Source organism: Melopsittacus undulatus, chromosome 13, assembly GCF_012275295.1.
Source record: "Melopsittacus undulatus isolate bMelUnd1 chromosome 13, bMelUnd1.mat.Z, whole genome shotgun sequence".
NCBI lineage: Eukaryota > Metazoa > Chordata > Aves > Psittaciformes > Psittaculidae > Melopsittacus > Melopsittacus undulatus.
In genome coordinates this window covers 2,180,248-2,199,985 of record NC_047539.1, presented here as the reverse complement: position 1 = coordinate 2,199,985, position 19,738 = coordinate 2,180,248, and the positions used below count along the sequence as shown (strand labels likewise).

At 37.9% G+C, this 19,738-nt stretch overlaps 1 protein-coding gene across 4 annotated transcripts in view; it reads right to left on the bottom strand.

Moving 5' to 3' along the window:
• Positions 1 to 19,738, bottom strand: part of BCAS3 (BCAS3 microtubule associated cell migration factor) — a 355,971-nt gene that overhangs the window by 185,498 nt on the left and 150,735 nt on the right. For all 4 annotated transcript variants that reach the window (XM_034068741.1, XM_034068742.1, XM_034068743.1 and 1 more), the window contains exons 20-22: positions 6,482 to 6,582; positions 2,761 to 2,957; positions 1,354 to 1,451 (exon numbers count right to left, since the gene is read on the bottom strand). In XM_034068741.1, coding sequence (XP_033924632.1) covers positions 1,354 to 1,451; positions 2,761 to 2,957; positions 6,482 to 6,582 — 396 coding nt within the window. The remainder of the gene's footprint in view (positions 1 to 1,353; positions 1,452 to 2,760; positions 2,958 to 6,481; positions 6,583 to 19,738) is intronic.

Below are 19,738 nucleotides of genomic sequence, written 5' to 3'. Positions count from 1 at the left end.
TCTGTATCAGCTGGCACAGGCACACTGAGAGTGAACAGCTATACTGTTAATCACTGAATCTGCACTGTGAGCTACACAGACAGAAGCACTGCTATGATTCAAGCTTGTAACCTTTTAGGGCTAATAGGCATAGATGAACCAGTAAAAACAAACAAACCAACCTGATGCATTTGTTTGCTTCTGTATCATACCATTATTTTCAAAATTACTTTGTCACATAGTAAAACAAAATTCCCAGCATCAGATGTTGGTCTAAGCTCTACGTAAATTAATTTAACAAGTTTTAAAGATCTGAAATGGAATTTATAATGACAATCTTCAATAGTCAAAGCAAATGTAGTTATTATTGAACTCAGTTATAAACACATCTAAGAAATATCCAGGAATACCCAAATAAATTAATTTGGCAACAGTGCAGTATCTTGGACTCAGAATTTATATCAATAGCAAACAGTCTGGAAGAGGAGCTTTTATTTTAACTCTCTTTAAAACAACTTTCAGAAACCAGTTTCTGTGTGTGTTACAGTCTCTTTTTATAGTTTAACCTCAATCCAATCAGCAATCTCCAGGGATTTTCAAATCACTAAAGATTAAAATCCTCTCTGACTTGACTGTTTGACTAATGCTGTGTGTTTAATAATTCTGCTTGTGAGAGATATTATTTGACAAAATCCTGCTGTGTGGACACATCAGAGGCTATACAGCTGCACCAGAATATAAAGCTCTGCTGTTCTTGTTTCTTTACATAGACTATACCCCACCACTGAGAAAAAAAGAAGAAAACTTTATAGTACATATATTACTATGTTGATATTAACATAACCATTGTAGTATTGAATTTACATGCCCTTTTAGAGCAAAGTAGCGAAAATGTGCCTGTTACACAAACATTAGATAAACTATCCTGTTGTCTTGACTGTTCACAGAAATCAATTACATTTATGAATACATTTCAATGAAAGCTATTTTATAAATGAGATGGAACTGTAATATTCTATGCTTTAGGCATTCATTAATAAAAGCATTTCAGTGTTAGTATTTGCAAATGTTCTGCTTTTTAGTTTAGGCAGTTTTTAGCATTCTCTAGCTCATGCTAAACTTCATGTAAATATTGTGCTCAGATCTTACCACCATGCTGTGACTTCACATTTGAGCGGTAAGAGGTGGAAAAAAAATTCATCATTATGGTAGTTTTCATTAAGTATTTGTATAAGACAGCACTTACCCTACTGTGCAGCTGAAAATCATGATATTCTTTTAAGTATACGGCAATAGTTAGTAAACATGTTACCAGACAAAAAAAAGACAAGATTGATGAATATCAAAGAAAACATGAACTCAACATGTTTCTACCTGAGGTAGCATCAATCACTGTTGAACCTCCTCTGCGATCAGAAACTGGACGTGGTGACCCCGGCATGCTAACAGGTTCTGACCGAACTGGCTGAATCCTAAATAACAAGTTATAGTTACCACTTGTGTCATTGCTCATGAGGGCTGTAATTAAATCACCTGAATCAGTTCAACCAATTAAGCCTGAATCAGTTCAACCAATTAAGCAACTATCTATTTTTAAATCAACCAACTGTTGAAAACTTGTGTTTTTCATTGCTTTGTGGAGCCAAGATCTGCATAATCCATCTAGAGACAGACTGAGACTCTACACAAAATGAATATCCCCAAACTGCGTCTGGGCTAGAGCTCTCTGAAAACCTCAAAGACAGAAGCTCAGTGTAACCAATTGGGCTAAAAAGCCTCTATCACCCTCTGAACAGTAGCATTTTCTTTGTCAGGGGAGAAGACATTTGCAATTGTCTGTCCTTTTTGTAACAGATATTTTTATTATTTTTAATTTCTGCTTTCTTTCTGCATATGTATACATATATACAACAAAAAAATAATGCATTTGACCGTCATATCCTTACTTGTGGCAGTGATTACATGCAAGGAGAAATCACACATTTCAAGCCTATCTATTTTCAGTCCAAGGACAGTCTGCCCAGTTTTAATGGGATTAGTCATATTATCCATCTCTCATTTTACTCATAAGAGTTTCAGACAGAGTCCCAAACTAAGTCCACACCACAGAACTTTGGACTTCAAATCACATGCACAGTCAGAAGCATGGAAACTCGTTAAATCCTGAGTTACTGGACAGGACACAGAAACACATGGTGCATTAAGCACTTCTACAAAAATCACTAGCTCTCCATAAATATAAGCCCATATTTACCTTCCTTCCCTTTCCTAGGTCACCCCCCTTCCCCAATTCCAAACAGGTAATGTCCAAAAGAAGATGAATTAAATACATGAAAAATAAGTACAAGGAAAGAAGCAAAGGAAAGGGGAAAACTCCAGGGAGAGGAAAAACATTCCAGAAGTTCACTTATTGTTCCAACACACTGATCGCTTCACAGTCAGCAGCTAAATCTATGGCATAAAGCTCCCACTCATGGCTGAGAAAATGAATTTATTAAGCCATGCAGAAACTGTGAAAGCCAAGATGATGCTGAACAAGGCACCAGACTTTGTACTGTCTTTCACTGTCATTTACCCAAGAAGAAGCAACAGAAAGGAATCTGAGCTGCTTGGCCTGGGTGAATTTTTATTGTTGTTGAGTCACACACACTTTTAAGACTTTCATCTGGACAAGATTGATGAAAACTATTACACGTTCTACACAGATGGCCTCATTTAAGCATGAGGCAAGTTATTCACACAACAAATGTGAAGCAGCCTGGAAACTGGTTTTGTTTTTACCTGAGACTGTTGAGATCAAGATCATCTGTGTCGAAGTCCAGAAGAGGCTGCGGGGTATCGCTTGGACCATGCGACTGCAGCACTGAAGAACTGGATGAGATGACGGTAGTTTGGCCTGAGGGATGGATTGTTTTGAACTGGAACTGTGGGCCCATCCACAGGCGTCGATGAGGCCCAGTGTGAGTCACTATTTCAACCTGGGGAAAGAAAATATAGGGAAATGCTTAATACAAAACTGCAACTTGATAGAATGAATGGTTCCTTCAGTACGTTGAATCACCAGAATTCTGTTGTTAAACAAAAAGAGTGTTTTCTGCCATCGGTTTGGAGGAATGTTGAACCAGGGAAAATTCAGAATGTCTTTGCTAGAGACAGAATGCTCCAGCCAAAGCCAAGAGCTTTTTGCAGAGCCTTGAAAGCATATGAACCCCCAGACTGAGAACACTGCATCCCACTACTTACACTGTTCTGAAGATGAACACTGCACCCTGGCTATCACTTCACCTGATCCTGCTCTTCCTCCCCTTGCCATTATGAAATACGTGCTGCTAAAAAGCTACCCTGGTGGTGCAATGAACAGGGGAATACACTTCTTCCTGCATCTGCACAGAGCAGACCAAGGAATGAGAAGTCTACTTCCCCCAGATGACCTCAGTTCTGACCAGGTCAAGGGATGCACTTTTTCAAAGCAAGCTGTTACAGCTTTGTTACAGCTGCTTTCTAAAAGTTCACACATTAAACAGCACTGCTTCACATGTACATAGGTGTGAACTGTATTTCAAATCAAAGCTCCTAATTACTGTTGGCATATCTGAGGATACCACTGGCAGAGACCATCTTGCTGGGAAGCTACAGGACCTGAAGCAGAAAGCAATATGAAGTGCTCTGTGAGACACCGAACAGCCCCGGTAACTCTTGTTACTATGCAGATGTGATATAACATGTATGTGCAACACATGGAGTTTAGGACGGCACCTACACGCATGCATATATATTAATTTAACTGACATTCTAACAGTTAAAAGAGTGTTTGCTTGCAATGAATGACCACACATATATAGTAGGTGGACATGACATATTTCTGTATATGCATTGATGTGTAGATACACAGAGACACAGAAGCTTCACAGTTCCATGCCTACTTCCAAAATACAGAACACAGGTGGTGTGTCTAACAGTAACTTCAAGAATTCATCTTTCCTCCCAGTGAGAGCCTAGAGATGAACTTCCAATTATTTCAGTCAATGAAGCATCCAAAGTATTTTAAAAATGTTTTTTCACACTCATAACTATAAATCTGAGGTGTATCAATTCTGGCAAACTCTTAAGTAAGTCAATTATAGGAATGCAAACAACCACAAAAATTAAAGATGGTGACATTGCTGGAAACGTGGATAATCAGGGCAAAGTGGGCCATGTAAATTAAAAAGTAACCTAAGCATAAATCTTCTGCAATACAGTCTGAAAAATCAAAAACAGCCTTTAAGTATCAGAAAAAGGAAATATGAAATGGAAATAATTAAGCTCTGGTGAACTCACAATTTTAAGATGACAAAACGAGACTCCTGAATCCCTACTGACTTCCGCTAAAACAGTGATCAGCTTCATAGCAAAAACTCAGTTTAGTGAGGAAATTAATGAAAACATATTTTTGTACGTAGATGACACAGATATATACTAGTAGTGATCCTTACCTCTTTAAGAAGCAATTTTAAACACTGGATAATGTTGTTTAGGCTCTCTGCTAACGGAAGGCATCAAATGCACAGCCTATTTAGCATGGTTTCCATCTTTGCATTTATCTTAGTGTAACTCAGACTGACTGTAGACGTTTCAGAGGCAAGTAGCTTTTATGTAGCAGTGTAAATTAGGCCACAGATAAAGTAATCTGTATATTTTAAGCTTGAAACCATCAGTGTCACAGAGCCGAGAGGTAAACAGATGCCTTTGCAATTTTACTGAGGCTACGGCCAGATGTTCCTATTCACTCTCCCGTTGTGTGCAGGACAAACATATTGTATCTACTTCACACTGACAGCACACATTACCCACTGTTCTAATTGAAAAGTTGAAGTGAAGGGCGATGTTTTTTCACTGCATGCTGTTACTGTTGATAACAACACTTTAATTTTGAAAAACATACTTGCACTTTAGGCTTAATCTGAAGTGGCTTGTGCAGAGAACGTTAGCATCTTCGTGCTCGGGAGAGCTATCAGCACTCTCCTCACTCAGAAAAATTAAACATTCTGGAAGCATTCTCTGAATTATCTGTTCTGTGACATCATTTGGAGGTTCTTTTTTTTTTCTCATAAATATTTACTCTTCTAGAGGGATAGATGTGATGAAGTTGAAGAAGACTTAAGTTCCTTTGCATTTTACAACCTTAAAGAATTAGTAATAGACCAACCCCCTAATGTATATTTACCTTACTGTCTCTTTCTTGAGGCTCCACACTGCACCAGAAAGTCACCGGAACAGTAAAATAAACTAAACTACCCAAACAGTACTGAGAAGGTAGGTAGAAAACCACAGGTGAAATCTTGGCCTCAGTGAGCTCAGTGATAAAATTCCTGTTGACTGCACTGACTGAGTAGTTTCACCATCTTTATGCTCTGACCAGAGAAAGCATATGCAAAGAAGAGATATCGATGTACAGCCATAGCTGAAAACTCAGGCCAGAAAGTGGATTCACACAAACAGATTCCCCAGTGAATGCCACTTCTGGACCGGTCCATGTGGAAACCTAACTTCTCATTTTAGGAAAATGCAGTGTATGATTTATTCACCAGCGGGAGAAGCAAATCACATCCATGAATATTTCATATTTATGCCATACACCCCAGCAACACATTTTATGCATCACTCCCATAACAACACTGTTCATAAACCAAAGGAAACCCACCTAATTTGTCAGGATGAATTTCATGTATCAGGTAGCCTGTAATTGATCTGGTAAATCCAGAGCATTTGTAAATTTTATTTATTTATTTAACTCTAACCTTTTCCTACTAACAGGACCTAATCCTCAGTGTATTATTCATGACCTATATTCTTAAACTGAATTATGTTTTGAGCCAAACACTCAAGTATGTACCAAGTTCTTAAAGACAAGTTTCACTGACTGAGACAAAGAAAGAATTGATAAGACTACAAAAATTTAACCTCATAGAAAAGTACCCTAGCAGGCATGACCATTTTAAAGCACTATATATATCTGTACATAGCTATAACCCACAGGAATAATCATCAGGAAATGCAGTAGCTGATAACCAGAAAAAGAAGGAAGTGAACCAGTTCATTTACCATTTTAATGTTAAAATGCAGTAAGTATAACACAGGTCACAAGTGAAAAGGCATCTCCATTTTGCCGAGCCAACTTCCTTTATCCATGTTTGCAAAGGACCACGTCAAAGAAGAAGGAAGAGAGGTAACTTTCTGTTGCCAAGTGAAACTTCCTGCTTCACCCTGAACTTCCCAAGGATGTATGCCAGTAATGATGGAAGCTTTATTTCATTTTTAATATAGCTTGTATAGTTTGTATAAAATTGAAAGAGCATCAAATTCATACCATGTTAATTCAGGGCTGAGGTCAATTTTGCACACAGCAATACTCATTGCCTGCTGGAAGCTTACTTTCCATTTTGAGGAAAGTTGTGGATTTTACTTCTAGTGGATACTATTACAGTTTCACTCTTGAACTGGAATGCCCAACAAAGCATACCTGTGAGAGCCACTCCTCATCCTCCTGCCCGCTGTGGTCAGATGCTAAGCTGTCGTACGACTCGTGTCGAGTGATCGGTCCAGGGCTCCCAGGTGGAACCACTGAAAGAAACCAGAAAACTGAAAAATCAGATTTACTGTTAAATGCTTTTTTTATAAAAAAAAAGCTTTTTCAGTGAGTTATTGGTACAGCACTGTATATGTTTTCCTAAATCTGCGACAATCTTCTGGAGCACCAAAACAGGTCAAATATTGACATCAAAACTGATGAAAAGATTTCTGTTCTCTGACTTGAATGTATATACACAGCCACTATGATAACCCAGTTGGCTCTTCTTTTAACCTTAACTACCCAATAAACATACAGAACGGCCCAATACAGATGACAACCATCTGCCTTGAGGAATTTACCACTGAGAAACGCTGCTGTCAGTGATGTAAGCCTTTTCTACAGACTACAGAATGTGAACTGTGCTAAAGTGAGCTGACAAAAGCTATCCCGAGGCACTGGTCCATGTACTGACTTCGAACAGAAAGTACTTCCAAGACTTCATGAACTGTATTATCATTCTCAGCTCAACATTAATGTTGATAATTAAAATCTGCTACACAAACAACTTGAATTTTAGGATTTCACTGTTTTGCAATTTAATCGGAAGTGCTTGTCATCTTAGTGTCACCATTTCCTTACAGGACTAATATATTAAGAATTCATAAGAAAGTACAATTTGATGTTTAATTTGCTACGAAGACTAAGTATTGAGATCATTTCACTAGACTGTAAAATACCAGCAATTCTGTATTTGAGGTTTGCAGTGCATTGCAGTAATACTGTATCACAATTTTGGACAGATAAGAAAGAACACTTTCTTCAGCCGCAGGTGACACTGATAACTAGAAAGACAGATTATTCCAAGCTGAGGGAGAAATTAATCAGAGGCTACTAAACACAACAGTCCAGACACAACCTCCAAGAATCACAGAATCATAGAATAGTTAGGGTTGAAAAGGACCTTAAGATCATCAAATTCATAACCTCCAAACTCCTGGACAATGGGGACTCTGCTTCCAGTCATTACCAGAGGTCTGAGTCTGGGTCATCTTTCATCAGCTCTGCCCACAGTGCCCACCAGCAAACCTTTTACTGACAGTATTGTGAGAATCTCACATTACTATTAACTGCTTAAATACCTACATCTCTACTGTTTTCAAAAGACTGATGGAAATAAATAACCTCAATTCGCAGAGTTATTTTTGGTTTAAAACAAAACTTAGTTCTGTTCCTCTAGTCACTGCCATTATTCGTCTTCATATGGACTCACTAGAACAGAAAGATGCAACTTCTACAGCTCTGCAGACTGCATGATAGCCAAACCACTTTTAAAATGATTACCATATATACATCCAACTTCAGGGAAAATCACAGTCTAGTGTTCCAACACTCCACAAAAAAAGAGAAAAAGAACTGTAGACTCATTATTGTAAAGAATAATATTTCATGATGCCAGGTCCTTGAGACATTTACATCTATTAGCAAAGCTTATAGTCTAGCTACTTTACAGCTGCAGCATTACGTGGCTCCGACTAAAACTTCCCACTTGCAAAAGCTGAAGGAGTTTAGAGAAAGCAAAATGCAAGAGCATCCCAAACAATACAACAGGAGGTATTTCTCATTTCCTTGTACCTGCTTACTGTCAGAAGCCTGTTGGAGCCCTGGAGTCAATACCTAGAAACCATACCCACTTTGAGGGAAGAGTAGACACCACAAGAGCAAATTAAAAGAAGCAACTACAACAAGGGTATTTTTACTTTGGTAAAACAAGCGAGTTTGATGCTACAGCATTAAGATGCTGTACAATCCTAAAATTAGAACCAAGATTTTTATATTAACATAATCTAAAAATGACTCAACATTTTTAAAATTGATTTTTAAAAACTATATTATTCCAGAGTTGACCTTTATGTGTTAAGTTTCCATCCACTACAAATTTTTATAGCCATGTTGTAAACCCCTAATAATAGGAGTTTATAATAGCAGCGCAGACACAACTGTAACCATAAATACAGAACGGCGCCTCTATAATATAAACAACACAGGGTTTTCATAAATCCATACACTATATGAAATAAAGGATTTTCATCCTGTTTGTATAAGAGGGTATCTCAACCCAACCTCAGCTATGGAGCCATTTCTAACACCTCTGTATCTTGGAGTGCTTGTATTTGGAAACTGCCATATTATCAATTCAGTTCAGGGCCTGACTTATGAAAGAATTACTCAAAATGCTCTATATATTTGGACATATTCTGACAAAGTGCCGAATTCTTCCCATAAGATACTGCCATATTAACTGAAATCACTAGAATCTGTGCCTGTCTGTGTGTGCATATCCACACCTCGGCAGTACAGGCATTATTTCAGCAGTATGTGTTTGTCAGTTTTTCAAGGTAATTATAGAAACCACATTCATCTGCTTCATTACAACCGTGACAGATCTAATTCAATGACTTACGGATGTGTCTATCCAGCCCATACCATATTCCTATTAAGAAAATACACATACCTTCCTGGATTACAAACAGCTGAGGATTCACAGTAAACATCGAATATGAAACCATAATGCCCACACATCTTCCTTACTGGTAGAGTTTGTATTTGAAACCAATGGAACAAACCCATTATTTTGACACGTTTTGCTGTTGCCCTAATCTTCCCCATATCTCCTGACTCCCCTGCAATAAATTCTACTGACTGCAGCAATGCTGGTTTCTGAGGGCACAGCTGATCAAGTGCAGGCTTTCCTGTTATTGAACTCCGCTAACAAACTGTTCATGACTCCAGCAGATGTTTTTGCTTTCAAACCAACGGGAACTTTATGGACTGTTCTGAATTTTTTTTGTTCTTTCTATCCCAGGGGCAACTACTAGAGCTGTCAAGATTAGGGAAGCTGCTATTCAGTGACTAGCTGCAAAAACACTAGCCCAGGGAGCAGCATCCACCCTGCCTTGTCACTGTATTTCTCCCTTGTGTAATACTCCTATATTCTACTGAAGATTCAGGATGCCTTTACAGTGAGAAAGAAATTCAGATTTAAGAACAGTTTTGGTCCTGGGCTGTATGTCTTCTCCTGAGGAATCACAGCACTGCAATAACACACGTCTCAGTGCAGCTTCAGAGCACAGCATTAACTCTTTCTACCAAAAAGTGACGACATGCTGAATTCCACGAAAAAGCTCTGCTTTAGAGTTCACCAGCAGGGCAACAGTGATAAAGCCTCAGTTGAGGTCAAACCTCAGTAATTTATTTTGCTATTTAATAAAACAGCATTTATGTACCACACCTATCACAAAAGCAGGCATTTAAAGAGAGTCTGGTTTTGATAGCAGGATCCCGTAATGATGGTCCCAGCCTTAGCAGAGGGAAGGCAAGCTTGACTCCCACTGCCCTTCGTGGGAGCAAGCAGCCTTCTCCGAGATATGACCTTACAAGACAAGTGATCCTTGCTGGAGATTTGCCATCGCTGTACTGCTTGTCACAGATATACATATGGTCGGGTTTTTCAAGTTAAAAATGCCCTTGAAGTTATAGGAACAAGAACATTCTAAAAATGTAAACCCGATTCTTTCTCAATTTCTGGGTCGCACACCTCTTGCATTGCTATCCTGTTCCAAGGCAAGATTAATTTATGCCCTTGAAAATCTGAATTCACACTGGAAATCACAGCAGCCTCTGGCACATGAGTGAAGCTGTTCCAATGCTAAAACAGAGGTTTTTCAATTTCCAAATCATTTCACTATAATGCAGCATAGCAAATAATCAAATTCAGATTCTTCAAAAGCTATGCAGCAAGTCGTGCTCTTTCTTGTGCTCCTACAATTCCTCTTTCATTGAGAAAGTCACAAATAGCACACACATAGACAATAATAGAGGAAGCCCTTGCTTCACAGAGGTATTTTACTGGCAATTGCAGGTGTTTTGTACCTTCCTAAAATAATCAATTCATGCTTTGTGTCTGAGCTATGCCAATTATTTACTTTCTGCTATTCTTACAGCAACATCTGGAATAAACATATATCGAATATCGAACACAACTGAGTTTGTTCAATCTAGAAATACACAAACACAGAAATTTCTACAATTACCCATGGAGTGAAAAAGCACAAAGAAAATAAGTATTTATTAAAAACCTAAGGTGAGAATTACAATATACAACTTCTGTTTATGCAGTAGAACAGGATATGAGTTCCTAGAGTCTGTTTATAAATGCAAAAAAACTCCATAAGCAAGCATTGAGGTCCCTTTTGAACTGCTACCTACAGCAAAAGCCAGAGCATTGCCATAAATACTTGGCAAGGGGCAAAAACCATCTTTGAGCTGCTCAAAAATAGTAGTGGCACCTTTAATCTCTGTCCTCCCTCAAGTGAAAAGTGATCTGCATCAACTCAAAATCTGGAATATATTTCTGTCTATCCATCTTGATTTGCTCTACTGAACCACATTTAACTGAAGAAAAACAGAGTTTCAACAAAAATTGTTGTCCCTCATCTTCTTTCATGACTTGAACACTGTCGTCTCATTTTTTACCCTCAAAATGAAAGGTACAGGTGCTTACCCATAATCTAAGGTAAATTTCTGAAGTTTACAGACTCCCTTCTTTGCAGCTACAGGATTAATCTTCCTACTGCAGTGAAGAGACTATTATAAAGACAAAGGTCTGAAAAAACCCATGTTACAAAGTTAGTAACTTGTGTGATAATTGACAGGGCCAGGAAAACTGCACAGAAGTGACTGCTGAGGCAAAAGCTTCAATACAAGCCAAAACAAAGGCTGAAATACAGATGAGCTGATTTCCCTCTGGAACTCCAGGTCCTGATTCACACAGTTCAATGATTAAGTATGAGAAAACAAATACATTGTTTTGAAACATTTCCGTGATACTTAGTAACAAATGAAGGAAACAGTTTATATTAACCTCAGATAATTTGCATACATTCTTTACACGTGAAGAAGACCTAGACAAATACACATGCTTGATGAATACTGGAATTAACAAGCAGCAGTTTTGCTCGTAGATGGGCTAATTATACCATAAATACCTAGACCTAAGACAAATCTTTATTCATTCAAAGATTATAAATTGTCATCTTTCAGCAGCATAAAAGTGCTGGAACAAAGAAACACTACAGCTCAATTGTAGTGTGCGCACTTGTGGTTTTAATTTGTGAACAATAAATCATTACTTTTATTTAGTTTTGGGTACTTCTTGAACCAAAAGGTTTCAATTTTCTCATTTATATAAATAAGTTTTACACAATTCAATTAAATTGAGAGCTATATATGAAATTCTCAATGTGCTCTTCTCTAAGGGATGTACGTTTGTCCAAATTGAGAGCAAAGGCATTTGCAGACTATAAAGACTGTTCTGTGCTGCCTGCTGTACACTTGCCTGCAGACAACCAGAGGGCTTTCCTTTATTTCAGCTGAATACACAAAATTTGTAATTTGAAATAAGAGTCTAAAATCTCATAGAAACAGAAGCAAGAACTTCCCAACTTATTCATTAAGTCTGAAGTCTGTCCTGTGTCCATGTGCAGTCTCTAGTGTCTCCCCACAAAGAAGCACATAGAACAAAACTTGCATATCCCTTGTTCTCATACAAATCACACGCTAACATCTGATTTTGATGCTTTTGCTGTGGCTTTGCTTAGGTTCGTAATCAGGATATGAATTCTCCTTAGATTTGAGGACTGCTTTACTTGCTCCTACTTTACATTGGTCTGACAGTCAACAGCCTGGCTTTTTTCCTTTTTCCCTCAAAAAGGTACTTATAAGGTGTCCAGGCTTCACCATTACTCCTGGTTGCATTGCAAGACTAGTGTATGTACATTGTGCCTTAACTCCAGCTTCTGTTTCTAAAGTTGCCATTGGAAACCAGTCAAGTACAGTGAACTTGAAAGAAAGAAAGAAAGAAAAAGAAAGAAAGAAAGAAGAAAGAAAGAAAGAAAGAAAGAAAGAAAGAAAGAAAGAAAGAAAGAAAGAAAGAAAGAAAGAAAGAAAGAAAGAAAGAAAGAAAGAAAGAAAGAAAGAAAGAAAGAAAGAAAGAAAGAAAGAAAGAAAGAAAGAAAGAAAGAAAGAAAGAAAGAAAGAAAGAAAGAAAGAAAGAAAGAAAAAGAAAGAAAGAAAGAAAGAAAGAAAGAAAGAAAAAGAAAGAAAGAAAGAAAGAAAGAAAGAAAGAAAGAAAGAAAGAAAGAAAGAAAGAAAGAAAAAGAAAGAAAGAAAGAAAGAAAGAAAGAAAGAAAGAAAGAAAGAAAGAAAGAACTTACATGTAAAATGATCATAGGTGTTTTAAAGACCTGAGGTAATCACATGCTTGTCAACAAGCTTCAGGAGTACTTCTCTTAAAATTAAGCTGTACAATCTGAATGATTTACTTCATGCTACTTCTGGAACCGCTGGCACATTAGTTACATCGTGTTACCCATGGCAAGTAAAATGTCACAGTTCTGGTTTAGGTCTACATGCAGCCACTTCAAATTCAACAGGTTCACCTTTTTGGCATCTTATAGATGTGATCTCACTTCACCAGAGGTTGGTTTCAGTATCCCACAGTCAGATTGGCCACATAGTTCCAGCCCAACAATGGCCTAGTGAGTTTTACCGCAGGGATGTTCCTAAATCTTCCCTTATGGCACATCCCTCTATGCACTGCTGGCTCTACCTCTGCTCAAGTCTGACAGCAGACTGAAGACCAGATTTTCATTTTAGCCAGAATGCTTACAGCCATCTTTGAAATAAACTGTTTCTAGTCTGGTGATATGCTCTATATGTTTTTACTTGTGGCTATATGTTACAGGATAAAGTTCTGGGTTTAATGCATTTTTCAGCTTGTAAACTTCTGCAGGAACATGCCATGCAAATTAAAATTGCCTCTTCTACCCAAAACTTCTCCCCACTCATTTTTTTCCTGTTAGGACTCTCTGAGGTTCTTGTATGTGTAAATATCATAAAATTAAGCAAAAAAGGCCCCTGTAAACCAGGGGTTTAGTCAGCCTAACAGTTATTTCACACTGCCAACTAACTTATAGATTTATTCATTCATTATTTATATATTGCCCACACTTTATTAGGTGCCTTATAGACCATCCATTCTCTGTATCAGCACTTTAATCTTGAAGGAATAGGTAGGTTCGTAATCAGGAGATGAATTCTCCTTAGATTTGAGGACTGCTTTACTTGCTCCTAATTTACGTTGGTCTGACAGTCAACAGCCTAACTTTTTTCCTTTTTCCCTCAAAAAGGTACTGATAAGGTGTCCAGGCTTCACCATTACTCCTGGTTGCATTGCAAGACTAGTGTATGTACATTGTGCCTTAACTCCAGCTTCTGTTTCTAAAGTTGCCATTGGAAACCAGTCAAGTACAGTGAACTTCTAAAGGTGGGCAGAGCTAGAACCCAACATTACTCACAGTATGGGGCATCTTAAGGCTGTTCAACACTTCAAATGCTCAGACTGTGAGCAGACTATCATTCTGTACCAAAGGATAACATATATATTCTTTCCCGAGGTAAAGAATAATTTCAACTGCACGAACCTATGGCAAAATCCATCTGATGGCCATCTTTAAAGAATTATGGAAGAGGTAACTATTTCTATAATTCACTGACTTCAAAAGTATGTTTGACATTATTGTCGGGAAAATTATGTTAACCATGGATTACTGTTACAATCAAAGTATGTAGTGAGAAGTCAAGAGGCTTAGTAGTAAATTTTCAAAGCGGTGCGTGGGGATTTACCCGTTTGACTCCCATTAACGTCAATAGGAGTCGCGCGGCTAAATCCCTGTACACTGCTTTGAAAACTGACCCCTTCGTGTTGATGGACCCCTCTCTAAGAAGTTCCAGATGACCATGTAAGAATAGTAAAGAACTATTTCAGCATGTGCCCTTGTTCATTATTGTTGTTTGTACACATCTGAAAGTATTTTAATTCCTATATGCAGTGCTGTTTCCAGCATTTAGTTTATAAAATGTGGATTAAGATGGGCAAGTACTGAGTTAATCTGATGACGTCGTGCACATGCCCAGGTGTACACATGCATCAAACACGTAACATACATTGCCAGCATCTAATGCACCTTACAGAGTTAATTTTTATCCACCTCATCTATATCATTTCACAATTATGGCTGAAGAATAAATCAGGATTTGCTCCACTGCTAGTACACAGTGATACAGCTCTTTCATGAACTGCCATTCACCCTGTTCCTATTTACCCCAATCATTACTATATTCAGCAAGAAATTCAATTTGCTCTCCTCTACCACTCAGTCCTGTTTCCTGCAGGGAGCAGGAAGTGCATGTTACAGTTTTAGGGAAACAGAGTTTTCCCTTAAAAAAATACCATGAACTGCAATTTCATTAGAAACACCTCTTCTGGAAGGGGAAGATGACCCAGATTAGTTTGAAATCTGTTATGCCTCCAAGTATAAGAAGCAAACCTGAAAACTGTGTTTCCACTGTTTGTGACTACTGCCAGAAAACCCCAAATAAATGTAACAATCTTGTAAGAGGAAGGTATCCTTGGAATCAGCTGAACTCGCAATGTTTTAACTGTTGTCATAAAAAAATACATATACATCTTTATAGATTATACATATTTAAGATCTGCAACAGTTTTAAACTCAGTAAAAAATTCCAAATATTAAGTATTTCTTAAATTGCACAAATTCTTCTACAACATATTTTATCTTTACCACTTGATACATATATCTATTTATCTACACACAATTATATATATGAATACATATGAAAATATAATATGAATTATTTCTATAAATTTTAAATATTATATTATATGTCATTATATATGAAACATACATAACTGGAGAGAATACCTGAGTCAAGATAAACACTTAAGAATTCATTTTCTGAAATTCTGCATCTCACTTTTTTGTATAGAAATGTCCTCAAAATCTCAATGAATTTTTTTTCCCCAAGGATGTGGATATTTACAGGACATCTGCACAATTCCTTTGAAACTAGTGATGCAAAGACCCAGGAAATTCTTTTAAAAAGCATCTTGTACTCTTTTATTGTGTGGCAGTAACAAAGCAGAATTTCATGACAATGATACACTAGCTAGAGGCAATTTCAAGTAGAAAGAATAATAATGGCAAACTGAGAATCTAGAAAATATATATATATACATAAAATCCATCTGGATAATAAAGTTCAACATATATATCCAAGTAACTACACGAAGTCTCAGATATATGCTGGTTGTACACCAAATACCAAAACAGCATAACACGGTTTCCCACCTTCAAGTGGATTGTGCTAACAACTAACCAAGGGTTAGCAGCAATACTCTTGGTGGGAGTATTGCAGCTAACAGAGTAGCAGAGGGAGGTGAAACTTGGCAGAATCATCCAAACATGATCAGGGACTCACTCAATCTACCAAAAGGCTGGTTTTGCAGCCACTCGGATGAAGCTTCCATTTGCCTTCCTGCAGCTTTGTGGTTGCCATCTCCCTCACTCCAGCTCTGCACACATGATGTATATTGTCCTGCAGTTTTAAGCCCGTAACACTCCCTGAGACAATTCTGTGGAAAGCTCTCATCTGTGGAGCACAGGTACACCTGAAAGGCCAGTAGTTTAGGCAACAGTCATACGATCAGTACATAAAAATAACGGCAGTTTAAAACATTAAACCCCACACTAGTCCTTGCTCCAACTCCTCTCCGGGCTTCACAGCGCGGCAGCTCATATAAACTCAAGTGAGCTTCACCCACTTCAGGATAAGGTCAGAGAGCTTTGTTTAGATAGCCTTCATCACGGATTATGTTCAACTGCCCAATTTTGCTCTGAAGTGCTGCAGAACCAGTAAAGCCCAGCAGAGACACCGTAATGGGCAACCGAAAGCACTGACTGCTGAAACAGCTCCAAACTCGCATCTGACCGCGGCAATGCAGAGATGCCAAAGAAACAGAGCAAAAAGGCTTTGAACACCTCGTAACTACATGATAGCGTAATTGTTGTTACAGAACAGGCTCTGGTTTTGATCAGTTTTATTATTAGAAATCAAGCTTCGTTGTGATAGACATTGAACATACACATAGCAAGATACAGCTCTCACCTCCCAGAACATGCTACGCATACACACACTATAGTTATGGATATAGTGCGGTATGTACTGTAACATATATTGTTTTACATGAGTGCAAGAGAAAGAATACACAATTAAATACGCACACACAAAAGAGTGCAGGAAGAAAAATAAGAGGTAAAAGGCTGAGAAGCGGTAGAACACTAAATATAATTATCAGTCCCAGTTCTTTAGCCTATTACCACCCCATCATCATGCTCTGCTGCCCAGGGAAAAAGGCTTGTAGACCAGAATGACCAGACTCCTTACTGCGTCTGCTTGGTGAGACGTGTATGGCAGCGGTTTGGCTGTGATTACAGGCATCGTAGCTTGTTTTTCATAGTATCTGTCTTCTTAGCCCACATTAACACAGTTATTTAATACACTCTCCACTGTTAACTCTCAGTCTTGCTTTCCACTGCACAATAATCACTAGTTCTATGTATGTCATTTTTATTTCCATCAATGGAATGTATGAAAGGAATTTCAAATAGGCCATAAAGACTTGCAATGTTGCTTAGAGACAAAACTCTTGCTCAGGGTGTGTAGCTTTCATTGGAGGGAGCAGGAAGTGCAAACATGATGTCAGAGTTAGAGAGATTATCTGTATAAATTGTGTTATCATTTAGCCCAAACAAACAGTGAGGAAAGGCTAACGTCTTCCCTTTGAAGACAATGAATAGTTGCTAAGTTTGACTTCTAATGAAAGCCATTTTCAGGAAAACACCAGATACGTACAACTGTTGGTCCAGAAATGAAAATCTGTTATAACAGCCAGAAGTCAAAGGCAGCTATAAATATAGACCTTAATCTTTTCAAGAATCCCTTAACGAAGGCTATAAAACTGATTATATCTTCAGGCCTAACTCAAGTGCAAATTCTTACTCAGAAATAAGTAACAGCTCTGCAAATATTACTTGAAGACCAGTACAGGAACAAAGAATGAGAATAAAGAGTGCTGGTTTGAATCTTAACATCATGGAATATGAGTTACATTGTATTTAGAATAAACAATTAATGAGACAGCAGAAGCCTCAGCTACGTGTCCATTTTTCTGAGAGAGAAACCATTTCCAGAAGCGGTCAGAGTGGGATAAAGACACACTGCATCATTCCTTTTAGCACAACAGAAATGCTCTTTGATTATTTAAAAGCCAATTGCAAAGATCTGTCTTCAATACCTCCTATTGGAGGTTTAAATAGCAAGGAGGTGCAAGTACACTTACCAGCAACACTGTAGTAAAGTAGAGACTTTTGTTTTAACAAAATCTATATTTATACGATTACATTTCCTATGGTTGAGGGCAGCTGTAATTAATGGATTTCCCTCCTTCCCCTAATGCAGTCATTTGTCAATTTAAACACAGAATGTCCAATCAATTTTGATGTATTTAGTAAGCAATTTGTCAGAGTACTGCATACCAGTTAATATATTAATTCTTGTCATTGGCCTGCTTCTGACAACTGCAGGTCATCTCCATAAAATTGGTCCTGATGAGCCAAAACTTTTTGCCTGGAATGTGAAGGTGCCTTTGCCAGAGCCAGAGGAAAGAAATCATATCTCATTCAATACTTTTTCTGATCAGTTTCTGATCTGATTTCAAGGTTGGTTTGGTTTCTTTTTTTCATTAATGCATTAATTGTCCCTGTTTCAGGTATTTCAACTACAGTCCCTTCCTCCAGTGCCATGAAAAAGTGAACTCAAAGAGGAGGGGTGAGGAAGAAAGGAAATAAGAAGCATGAAATGAGGATGTATGATTTTTTTGTTGTTATTCAAATTTACCTATTTTCATTACAATTCCATTATATGCCATGTATGTGTCTGAATGAATTCAAACATGCTAAAATAGAAGTACAGAAGTTAGACAAAGGAAACACAGGTTAAGTCAATCAAATATGGAAGAATTCGGGTCATGGCAATAGAAAAGTATTCATTAGAGAAAAAATCTGAACACAAACAGCAGATTAACGGGGACAAGGAAAGTACATCCCAACAGGATGCCTTGGGAGTTTATACTACCAGAAGCATCTTAATTCCTAAGTACTAAACAGCAGGAAGCAAGTATTATTTAAAGAATAAGTAATTATGAAACTTGGCAATTCTCTGAAGAAAGGCATATCCTTCACACGACAAGTTCCTGTGGACACCAGAAACTCTTCTATGTATGCACACAGTGCCTTGCACAACTCTCCTCCTCTGTGAGGTCTGCTATGACAGTCCTGTGGTGATAGTGTAATACCAGGTGATGATACTTATGAGATAAGAAAAACATCTAGGACAAATAAAATATGACTTAAATTTCCCTCCTCTGTTTTGATTAGATTTAGGAGTTACTCAGAACAAAGGAAATAAAGAGGGAATACTAGAGACACAAATAAGGTAAAATACTACGTATTAAATCTGAGAAGGCTCAGACACAAGCATCTAACCCAGCACAAAGGACTTGAGGCCTGCAGTACATCCCGGGCTCTGCAGGATGAATTCTCATGAAAACAACAGTAGGTCTGAAATTTGCTGTTAGAAGGTGAGGAGATTCTCCAGACTGGTTATTCTCACTCTCAAACTGCAAAAAGCCTGAAGCAGTGAGCGGCAGGATACCCACACTTCCTGCAGGCCAGCAGACTGTGGAATTTAACATGCAAATTCACTTTCGAGCCACGAACTTACAGAAAGGTCCAAATCTCTTGCTATCCACTTCCTCACCTCTCTGCAGTGAGCCACAGCTGTGATAAAGCGCTCAGGTAGATACAAACTGTGCACTCTGATCCAGGTTTCTGCAGCAGATGTCACAGATGACCTCAAAGCAATGAAACAGCTGTGCTAATCCACTTACAAATACCCTTGGGATAAAGGTCTTGGACACTTGTTGAACTATATATTTCTTCAAACAATGGTTCCTTGTTACTTCCTTATTAGCTGTGGGTATAACTTTCAGATTCTTTAAAAATATTAGAAGCCGAACTCTGTAAACAACTAAATACAGCTTTTTTAGAACATTCTCTTTATCACAAGAACTCATTGGCCTACTTTATGCTTTTCAGAGGCTAAGGAAGATTTTGGTGCTGTGTTTTGGCATCAAACTGTATCCTTCTGCAGACCTGCAGAGCACAG